The 11,098-nt window shown below is 34.8% G+C and overlaps 2 protein-coding genes across 4 annotated transcripts; one reads left to right on the top strand and one right to left on the bottom strand.

The window, feature by feature from the left end:
- The first annotated feature begins 831 nt into the window (after positions 1-831).
- Positions 832-5,061, top strand: LOC116113652 (E3 ubiquitin-protein ligase CHIP). Of its 3 annotated transcripts, none has more exons than XM_031399808.1 (8): positions 832-1,186; positions 1,313-1,384; positions 1,505-1,568; positions 3,098-3,169; positions 3,949-4,082; positions 4,203-4,356; positions 4,452-4,568; positions 4,644-5,061. In XM_031399808.1, exons 1-8 carry the CDS (start codon positions 1,128-1,130, stop codon positions 4,767-4,769), a joined length of 798 nt encoding a protein of 265 aa, XP_031255668.1. In that variant the 5' UTR covers positions 832-1,127; the 3' UTR covers positions 4,770-5,061. The 3 variants fall into 3 exon arrangements, with proteins under 3 accessions (XP_031255668.1, XP_031255666.1, XP_031255667.1); XM_031399806.1 differs by having other exon boundaries at positions 838-1,186; positions 1,313-1,380; XM_031399807.1 differs by having other exon boundaries at positions 843-1,186; positions 1,313-1,380; positions 4,452-4,562.
- Positions 5,062-8,074: 3,013 nt separating this feature from the next.
- On the bottom strand, positions 8,075-10,862 carry LOC116113651 (U-box domain-containing protein 9). Its single transcript, XM_031399805.1, has 2 exons — positions 10,294-10,862; positions 8,075-9,411 (listed from the first exon to the last, which is right to left on the bottom strand). Exons 1-2 carry the CDS (start codon positions 10,576-10,578, stop codon positions 8,329-8,331), a joined length of 1,368 nt encoding a protein of 455 aa, XP_031255665.1. The 5' UTR covers positions 10,579-10,862; the 3' UTR covers positions 8,075-8,328.
- Between the last annotated feature and the right edge of the window lie 236 nt (positions 10,863-11,098).

The raw sequence follows: 11,098 nt of genomic DNA on the forward strand, positions 1-11,098 counted from the left end.
CAGAAAACTCCAACAAGTCACAAACACTTCTAAAGAATCTCAATTTGCGTCCAAACATCCAACAAAATCAACTCAAAACAATCCTTCAGACTCAAACAAAACCCAAGGAAAATGGCCTTCAAGATGGTGAAAAAGGAGCAAAGAGGGTTGGGGGATAAGCGTGTTTTGGAGAGGGTACACCGGGGAGTGGAATGGCTGGGTAGAGGGCTATTTCTGGTGGGAAGGGTGGTCGAAAAAAGGCTTGGAAATGGGGTTATTTTCTAATTCTATTAATTTGGGGGTTAAAAGGAATTTAAAAATATTTTGTCAAGGGCAGTATGGTAATATCATTTTCTGTACCTGTGTCGGAATCTAAAAGTTGCTAAGGGTGTTGGTTTAAGGGTGAGAATTGAAACTTATGAAACCCGGGGTGGAAAGTTGGCATTTGGCCAAACCTTGGGTGGGAACTTGTTTCCTCTTGACGCATCCTTAAAAGGAGTTAGATGTAAAGCTGTCCAAATGCAATATTGTGTTAATCTCTTTTTTTTTTTTTTTTTTTTTGTTGTGGAGAACGTGATTCCCGTATCGTATAATTTTAATTGAAACGGCAAATAAACTAAAAGATATTTTTTTTTTTAAACAGAAGTTGTACCAAGTACCCAGCAGTCCAGCACACTTTTGCCTTTAATATTGTGTAAATGCAAATTTCTCTATGGATAAAGTCTCTCAACAAAACAAGCGCGAAACCTTCGCCCAATTAAAAAACGAATTGACTTTGGTCAACCCAATAACAACCAATCAGAGTCTACCGTGACCTCAAGATGTTCTTTCCTTGTCACTTGATCTTTTCTCCCTAAAAATAATTTGTCTTTCTAACCCAAGTGCTCCTTCCGTCTCCCTTCTTCTCTACGTTTTCACCTGAAGTTCTCTTGAATAATCTTGAACCTTCGCGAGCTCGTGCTTTCCTTCGCAATTTACAAACATACTTTTGATATAGAAACAAAGATAGGATGATGTTATAGACAAAGATACTCGAGAAAAAGAAGACCAAAAAATCAGACGATCAAGAGCGATGTCGTATAGAGAGAAAATGGGGACTGGATCGGCATTTACGGGAATGGTGAAGCAGGCGGAGCAACTGAGATTAGATGGAAACCTTTACTTCTCTAAGGATCGTTTTGGAGCTGCCATTGATGCTTACACTGAGGTCTTTCGATCAATTCTTTTGCTTATTTTGTTGATATTTTTGTTAATTCTATAACCATGCAATGGAGATGTTTCTTGATAATGATTCTTGGATGAAATTTTGGTTTGGTTTTGATTGAATTTGTAGGCGATTACTCTCTGCCCTAACGTGCCTATATATTGGACGAATCGCGCTCTTTGTCATCTCAAGCGGAAGTATGTATGAGCACTGAACCTTGTTTTTTCTTTAATTTTTTCCTTAAGAAAATAAGTAATATTTTTGTTTATATTGTTTTGATATTGTTGCGTTGTGGCCTTTGGTTGATTGTGTAATATGTAGTGATTGGACAAAACTTGAAAACGACTGTCGGAAAGCGATTCAGCTTGACCACAAGTCTGTTAAGGTATTTATTCTATGTTCGTTTTGTTACTTGCAATTGCTTGAATTATTCTTTCATCAGAAAGTATTGAATTTCGTAGTTGTTTGATGGCAGTAAACTGTGTCTGGCTGTTTAGTTTCAATTTGTCTATTGATGGTTGTTAATTATTCTACTGTCATTTCTGGGTTTTTTGTAATGGATTAGTGAACAGCAGGAGTTTACTGATTATTATGCTCTTGATAGCATTATGATATCAGATTCTTTGTGTGCATTCGAGCCTAAGTTTGCGCTTACTTGCTTCTGGGACGTAGTTATAGATTTATCTGTCTTGTCGTTTTTTTTTTTTTTAATCCTTTTGTTTGAGGGTGGCTTTTGTGCATGAATCTAACTATCTTCTTATTCATGTTCCCCCCTTTTACAATTTATTTCATTTTCTTTATTCTGTTAATTAACTTGTCATACACAAAACTATTTTAGACGCATAAGATACTGTCAGGGTATTTCCAAGTAGGTCTAGTACTTTTAAGTGCTTCAATTGTTGAATTGTACCATTTCATCTGATACAGAATTCAGCAACCTTAATCATATACATTTACACTTGGATGAATTGTTGAATATCATGGCTTACTTTCGGGTGACTTTTGTTTAGTTTGAGCAACTTTTCTTGCTCAGCAAATGCTCTTAGAAGTGTTGAATTTTTAACTTCTCATCCTATTCTACTTGAGAAAAGACATTTGTAGTGTAGGGTATAAGAAGCTGAGTAGTGTAGAATTGTTTGGGTTTTTACTTGTAACTGTGGTTGTTTTTGAGTTGCCAAATTGACGTGATCTCAAGCTTGTTTTAAGTTTTCTTGCTTAATGGAATGAATCAGGGTTAATTTTGAATAAACCTTGAGCTTCAATTTAAGAACTGAATGAAAAGAGGTGCAGAGTGGCATGGACTGCAGCTGAACCTTTTGTTGTTATTATTGCTAGTATTGTTATTTATCAAGGTGGAGGGAAGAGGAGGTGTGGCTGATAGATACAGGGATAGATCAGAGTCAATCATTGTATTATAAGCTTTAGCACACTCCTCACAGGCACTTGAAGATGCACATGGACCAAATACAATCACAACCACAAATACAAATCACAGAGAAAAACTATTATAGTTTGATTAATACTATATGGCGATATGGCGGTTCAAATGCAAACAGCTGCAATGTATCAAGTGAATTGAAGTTTCTCACGACAAAAATTTCATGATCATCTATGCACATGAACATATAAAATAAGCTTAGTTTATGAGTTGTCCAAATACTGAAATAGAGGATAGATAATAATGAATCAAGGTTGATTTGAATTCTATTAAGTTATCACTTGATTAAAAAGCTTAAGTTGATAGATAAAGGTCCAATAGCAATATTTATTTCTGAAACATGCTCCCCCATGGGCACTTGCACATGAACCAAACAGAACCACAACCACAATTGCATATCACAAATATTTCTTATTATCATTTTTTTTATTGGATCATAATTATCTTACTCTTTCAGTGGTTTTGTTACATGACAGGGCTACTATATGCTGGGACTTGCATTGCTAAAGAAAATGGAATATTCTGAAGGAGTCAAAGAATTGAAAAAGGTGCAGAATCATATATGTGCTGGATAGTTCTTTAACTTTTTATTAATGTTTGTACGAGTGACTAGATGTTATTGGTTTTTAATCTAATGAAATATGACTGAGTTCATTAATTTTTTTTTTGCAAGTATTATTATTACTAGTATTACTACCATTTAATATCCTTTTATTTGGTCTTTAACGTATTCAGTATATCACTTTTATGCTCAGTTTCTCTGCTGGGAAAAAGAATGGAGAGCTGAGCATAGCATGTTATGTTAGTATAGTGATTTTTCTTATTGATTATAGCATTTTATCATACTAATGACAATGCTGTTAAATATTTTGGTACTTATCTTCTGCTTTTGCTTTTTGCAGTTCGTTATTACCTGTTAAATTATAGAACTAACAATTATGTGGATAAATAACAGTCTTATCAATAATATCTTTTAGATATTTAAGAATTTACTGATGATTTTAGGTTTAACTTACTTTTTAAATGATAGTTCAATATCTTGGAATTGTTAGTTTTGGTATTTTCAATCATGTGTTATGGTTTGGTTAACTTAAACTTAGCAGTCATTTTTGTTTCAGTGTATAATGTAATCAAAACCATTTCCTAGTATTGATGGAAGTATCAGTTGTCTGGTGCTGACTGAGCTTGATGTTTCTTTACCCTTTTTGTTGCACATAACAATATTAATGTTCTGATTCTAGTTACATGCTGTTTCGTTGCACAAGCATTATTTTATATTCTTATTGTAAGCATCTTCTTTTAGCTCTTACAGAACGTGGTTTTGCAGGCATTGGATCTTGAGAGGGGTGCAGACTCCAAGGGTTATATGGTAGAGGAAATCTGGCAGGCGCTTGCAAGAGCAAAATATTTGGAGTGGGAGCAAGCATCTAGCAAACGTTCATGGGAATTACAAAGCTTGAAGTATGTGCTCCCTGTGAGTTTTCACCTTTGTTGTTGGGAAATTGGTTTGATTATTTGACAGAAGTTGATCTGCGATGTTATTAGGGGATGCTTCATAAAATTTGTTTCTGTGTGTAACAGGGAAGCTTGTGAGGCAGCTCTTGAAGAAAAGTATGTTCTTGATATTTCTAGAGCAGAGGAATCGTCAGATGAAGCTACTACTAATCATTTGAGACACATGGAGGCTCTAAGAGAAGTATTTAGTAAAGCTGCAGAAGCTGACACGCCTAATGAGGTGAGTATTTGGATTAGCTCCATTTATATATTTTTGTTTCTTTTTAACTACAAATTTTTACTGTTATCAGTGGAGAAATTGATTTGGTATTTCAGGTGCCTGACTATCTATGTTGTAAAATTACACTTGATATTTTTCGTGATCCTGTCATTACTCCAAGTGGACTTACATATGAGAGAGCAGTGATCCTTGAGCATCTTCAGAAGGTGATAGTATGCTTTTGGTATCGCGTGGTGAAATTTATATGTTTTCATACCTTCACTGATCCTCTGTCATCTTCATATTAGGTGGGTGACTTTGATCCAATCACAAGGGAACCACTCGATCAATCCCAGCTAATACCAAACTTGGCAATAAAGGAAGCAGTTCATGCATTTCTAGATAAACATGGTTGGGCATACAAGACAAGTTGAAATTTAGTTGCATTGATGTGCTCAATGTGTGTGGACTATTGGAGCAGAGTCAAGTTTTTAGACTTCTGGTATGAGTGCCTTGTTTAAAGTTCTGTATGCATCATTGAATTTTTGATCATGTTTGGTACTTATGTAATGTGGCTTCAATGTGCATTGCAATAATCCTAGGCATATGCGATATCAGATGATCCTTTGAATTGTACAGAGATCTTTATATACCATTGAGTTCCTAACTTGGTATGTTGTACTGAATTTTATTGAATCATATGCATAAAGTTAAGTACCATGAAAAGATTGTCTCTCTAATGGTTTCTAGGTAAATTTCTTCCCAGGGTATATTAAAATATTCTCTCTTCTGATTTATGTGGTGATAGATATTTTTTGTTCTATAATGGAGATTGCTTTCTTCCAAATGCTGTTGATCATTTTCTGCTTAGCCAATTGGTAGTCAGATGTTACCATCCTGGGTGGGTATAATGTAACACTAGTGTTTTGGATGAGGAAGAAATAGAGGTGGGGGGGTTCAGTGGGGCTACCCATTCCAACATAAATAAAAATTTTAATATGGGGACGTACAGCTCAGCAATAGAGGTGAGTAGAGTGTAGAGGGGGCAGGAGCTTAAGCATTAGAAAATAGAAATGGTTGAAATGCAAAGTGTTGATTTATTGGTATGGTGGGAGTGCATTGGAATGAATAAAGTTTAGGAGTCAATCATGGTGTGCTGTAATGCATAGTGATTCATCTTTTACTTTTAAAAGATGATGGATGAATGTACCTGCTTTCTTTCATAGCTGAATGAACCCTTCCTCTTTTGAGATAACAATTACGACTGTTGTTATGTTGGTAGGACCTATTACAGTATTTGTGGTATCTATCACATTCAAGTACCAAAATTAAATGATCTTATACTTCCTCGTGACAAAAATGTTCTTCTGTCTTGTACGTCTACTACTGATTTAGCTCCAAAATATGCTGAAATAGCATCTTATACTTACTCGGTGGAAAATTAAAAGTCTATCGTGAGAATTTTCTTTGTTAAAGTTGCTGTAATTAAAGTTAAAGGTAGGCGAAATTCGTTTTGGGTTGCCCTGCCTTCAACTATAAGAGGAAGAGGGTGTGATTATATTGTCAATAGCAAATTACACAATTATTTCTTAAACAGTTGTGACTTATTTAAGTCGATATATTCATGGCTAGTCCAAAAAAGTCATACTTGGTAGACCCATTTTTTTTAAAAAGAAAAAAATGAAAATAACCCTTGCATTATTTAAGTATGTTGATAATGCTATCAGAATTTGGATGTATTACGGAAGGAAACTTGTTTTAAAGTGACGCCCACTCATCAGACACAATTAAACAATTGAATAGCAACTGTTGTCTATATACGTCTCTGTCAACATCTCATTTTTGTTATTTGTGCTAATGAAAATTTCAGGGCCGCATGTTATGTCGTTCAAAAAAAGTTTTTTAAAAAACTGTGTTGTAATTTAGTTTTGAGTTAAATAAAGTCTTTATATATTCATAATTAAAAATAAAGATTAGATTGTTTGGAAATTCATATATTTGTTCTTGTCGGTTGGTCAATGAAAATCATTTGTCAAAAAAGATTATTAAAATAAAGTAATGAATAGGACAACTGACCTGCTATTAAGTCTAACGTTTTAAGTTTGATAGGTTTGTAATTCTATGGTTCCATTACTACGGGATCAAATCTCACCGACACTTAAATGACTTTTTTATATTTTAATACCTTTCCTTCACCAATAGTCCTGTCGGCGTATGGAATACTTGTAATGTTTTTATCTTCGCCATATAAATAAATATTTGATTAATTAAAAACTAAAACATATAACATCAAACTAAACCAACTCAAACGTTATTTACAAGTATTTATGCATGACAGATGAAAGTAAACAAAAAAAATGAAAGGTATTGTTGATATTTGTGGTGCTGAGGCATGCATTTGTATTCACTCATTTTGATAATGTTATGGGCATTGAGATGGTGAAAGGCCATTTTATGATGGCTTATCAATTGACAGTTGTTTGTTTGTTCCAACTGGGGTGGTATATCTGCTTTCCCTGGTGCAAATACAGTTCAGCGTTGAAAATGTCTTCCCAAAAGAAATTCTAAATTTTGCTTTTAATTATGAATAAAGATAGAGCGAGAAGCATTTATTATAATTTTTTTTTTACAAACGTGGATATGATAGTTCATAATTGGTCAATTCATATTTAATCAGATATAATTTATTATTAAATAAATGAAATTTATTACGAACTAATCAACTACAAACTATAATGTTTATAAATGAAAGTTTGCGGATATATGCTAATGTTACTTATTCACCGTCTCAATTTGGATGAGTAGACTATCCCCATATGACTTCAAAACTTGCCAGCACACACACCAATTATTCACTTATCACATCAACTTCAATCATTCATATAACACTAAACAATAAGACGGCCAATAAATTTTGTTTTTGTAGACCCAGTTTTCTCTTTACTTTAAATAATAAAAATAAATGTTTTATATTTCTGGTGGAAGAAGAAATTAGTGGAAACACCACTTCCCAGTTCCCATCCCAGCCGTCCATGACTTGGCGGGTTGTGAATTTATTAAGCCATTATAATGCCCACTTCCACATAGTAGGCCCATTGCTTTGATCTTGAAATTTATGATTTTGTTGAAACAACTCAGGTGAAATTGTTGATTTTTTTTTTTTTTTTTTACCAATCCTTTGACTGATCATAAGAACAGGATAAATTTTGGTGGTATAACTGTTTCATTGAAGACTTTTTCACCAAAGCGAGGGGCAACAGCTTGGATTGGATGGACCACAATACCAGAAATCACAGCGCCATTCAATATGGACACATTCTTCTCGTCACTTATCTAATACTTTCTCAACCATTCATTCACCGTTCCCATTCATTTATGAATCATCAACTCTAAAACAAGCTTTGGTTTTTTATCTTATTCTTATTTCTTGTGTCCAGGAGGTCACATGTCAGAGGAAATGTTGTTGCTACTGTGAAAATTTTTCGAAATATGTATTCGATAATAAAATTTAATCTTGCATAATCCAAATATTCAATACTCTGTGAGAAGAAGTGCATTAAAATGTAAAATTTTAGTTACCAAATAAGAATGTTGAGAAAGTATTGGACAAACTAAAAAGGGAATAATCATGTGCAAGTATATAAGCTGAAACTAGCGAACAAGGAGTTTCTAATACTCAGAAAGTGATGGCTTATGGTAGAAAACAAGTAGAAGAGACAACATTGCTAGTACAACTATATTAAAAACAAAATAGAAACCAAGTAGAATTAGAATGTAATAAATTATTGAACAAACCAAAGGGAAAAAATCTTATAAATAAAGCTTCCGACGTATTTATTCACAGCGACTAACTCATAAACATGAAACTGGAATTCAAGGAAAAGAATTTACAAAATGGTGATTGAGGATGACTAGCTTTGACAACCAAAGATAAGGGAAACGGGTGTAGAATTTACAAATGGGTGCTCGGTAATGCTGCATTAAGTGAGTTCTTCATGCAGTATGAGTAATATTAACAGCCCTCTTCAATCTCTCAAGAATACCATTAGCCTTTCTCTTGGCCCTTGCAGTTCCATTTTGAGCAAGCTTAGATATTGTCCCATAGGTGTTCTCCTCTTCCTTCATTGCTTTCCATTTGGTTCGATCATTCAGACAGATGGTGTGGAGGATTGCAATGCAATTTTCCTTATTGCGCTCACAAGTACTTTCCCTAATTATGCGAAGCAAGCAAGACACGGCCCCAAGATCACCCATTTCCTCAACAGCCCTTTGATTGGTAGAAAGAATTGCAAGAATAGCCAATAATTCATCTACATGCACACCATCCGCAATTTTCTTCAGAATAACCCTGACCGCACCATCTCTCACAGCTCTTGCCTTGTTTTCATGGAAAATACATAGGTTAAACAATGCAGAGGCAACATCTTTCATTGCTAATGTATGACCCTCATCTAAAAGATCAATGAGTGGTTTTAAGGCTCCAGATTTTCCTATAAGTTCCTTATTGGAATCAAGAGCAGATAAAGTGAAAAGTGCGGCAGCTGCATTGCTCCTTGTTTCAATGGTCCCGGATCTCAATGCTTCCATTAGAAGAGGAATTACCATGGGGGTTTCAGCAACAAGTTTTTTGTTGCTGTCATGGATAGAAAGATTCAAGAGTGTTGTTATCACGTCTTCTTGGAGATTGGGGTGAATCCCACTTTTAGACTTGCTTTCAGAGAGAGGACTGAGCAACTGTGGTATGGCATCAAGAGACTCACCAAAAAGCGCTCGAAATGAGGGGATCCTCTTTGTCAACAACCGAAGCTCCTTTGCAGCTTCTCTCTGTTCAGCAAGAGTTGCAGACATCTTCTCAAGCAAAGAAAGAAAATGGTCCCGATCTGCTTCCGTTACTTCTTCATTAACATACTGAACAGGGTTGGGCAATTCTATTCCCTGACACTTACACCATTGTGATATCATTTCCCGGATAAGGTAATTGGGAGTAAGGATTGTGTGAGACAGCACTTGCTGGGTTCGTGGGCATGTCCGGTTGCCAGCTTTTAGCCATCTTTGGATATATGGTCTATCAAAAGTCTGCAAAACAGAAACATATCAAAAAAAAATCAAGAACCTAGAAGAAACATATTAAGCATCAATTAACAATACAATATCATCAGAAAGATAAAAAAATCCAGCAACTCACAATGGTGAATTTTATTTATAAATCGGAAAAAAAGGATAATTCACAACAAGCGTCAATGATTAACATTTAACCAATTGTTGATGCGCTTGTTGTTTCTGGACGCCTCTTTTGTCCATTTTCAATATTAAATAATCGAGGAAGCTCAGTTAATTTGCATTATCCTAAAGATTAGCATCATTTTGGAAGCAATATAATATTATTTCGAGAAAGTAATGGGGGAGGATGAACATAATAAATAGATATCCAAACTCCAGCCAATCAATCAAATGCAGCTTTCAATTTTTTTTTTTTTGAAGGATAGTACGAATCTCCTTAGTATTTTAATTTCACCAACCACCACACAGCTTAACCTCTCCAATGTTACTAGATCATTAACCAAATGAAAATGCAAAATAAACTAACGTTAAATTAAAGAGGGAAAACAAAAAAAAAAAAAAGCTTTAAGCAACACTTGGTTGTTACCAAATTATGATGGTGTTAACATTATATCTCAATGTTTTTCTTCTCTTCACATTTTCTCAGCCACCAAACACAACAGAAAGAACACAGAAATCTTTGCACAAATCATGTTTTAAAATATTCAGAGAACAGAACACCTCACTTCGTCTAAATTATTTAAAAACAAATTGTTTGATTGCCAAGAAAGGTAGTTAAGAAATAGAATTTCAATTCTTGTATTGCTCTGGAAAAATAATTCTAGTACTAGACTTCCAAAAACAAAAAACTTTTCATTTCCATTATCGTACTTTCTCAACAACCAAACAGAGACTGACCTGACCAGAAGCCAAAACAACGGGATCTCTCATCAACTCCTTGGAAAGCGGACACTTAAACTCCTCAGGACACAGGAGCGTTTCACGTAACTTGAGAGACAACGATCTCTTCTTCATCTTCAGTTCCTTTAAAGCAGAGAGTGTCTCTTTGGCTTGATCGATCATTTCGGTGCGGTAATCCTCATCGTCCACGAGAAGCCTGACCAATCTCTGCAGTTCTTTCTTCAATTCCGTTGCTTTTGCCATCACCGTCGGATCGGAATCGAAAACCCCGGTTTTGGCCATAAGATTAACAGAAGATCAAATCAACGCCGTTGGGTTAATGGAGGCGAACCTAGTTTTTTTTTAAAAAAAAAAAAAATTAAATGTTACTGTGAATGGCAAAACAGAGGATGAGAATCATAATGAGAATGAGAATGTGAATGTGAATGAGAATGGGAATGGTTTTGTTTCATTCTATGGTTTCTAATTTTTGTTTTGTTTGTCTCTCAGCTTCTAATTCTATGAACAGATAGAGATAGTCTCTTGCTTTTCTTTCGCTCTCTCTGCGTTTGTCTGAATCTGAATCTGAATGCTCTTTTAATATTAACGTGTAAGTGATAACAGTGTTGTGTTACGGTTGCTGTTGCGCTAGCTCCTCACTCTCACACGCCTCTTCCATTTATCCGTGGCTTTGGATTTTTATTCTGCCACGTCCTCTTTATGCTTCTTTCACTTAACTTCTTTAACCTTTTTTGAACTTTAAAATTAACCTAAAACTGTTTTCCATATGCTAACTCAAATTTTATAATATCTCACTTATTTT

This window comes from Pistacia vera, unplaced genomic scaffold (genome assembly GCF_008641045.1).
Source record: "Pistacia vera cultivar Batoury unplaced genomic scaffold, PisVer_v2 Contig687, whole genome shotgun sequence".
NCBI classification, from domain to species: domain Eukaryota; kingdom Viridiplantae; phylum Streptophyta; class Magnoliopsida; order Sapindales; family Anacardiaceae; genus Pistacia; species Pistacia vera.

Coding starts and splice junctions, on each gene's coding strand:
- LOC116113651 (XM_031399805.1), bottom strand. CDS start 10,578: ATGGCCAAAACCGGGGTTTTCGATTCCGATCCGACGGTGATGGCAAAA. Junction 9,412..10,293: donor TTGTTTTGGCTTCTGGTCAG/GTCAGTCTCTGT, acceptor TCTGTTTTGCAG/ACTTTTGATAGACCATATAT.
- LOC116113652 (XM_031399806.1), top strand. CDS start 1,052: ATGTCGTATAGAGAGAAAATGGGGACTGGATCGGCATTTACGGGAATG. Junction 4,083..4,202: donor TGGGAATTACAAAGCTTGAA/GTATGTGCTCCC, acceptor TGTGTGTAACAG/GGAAGCTTGTGAGGCAGCTC. Junction 4,569..4,643: donor AGCATCTTCAGAAGGTGATA/GTATGCTTTTGG, acceptor TCTTCATATTAG/GTGGGTGACTTTGATCCAAT.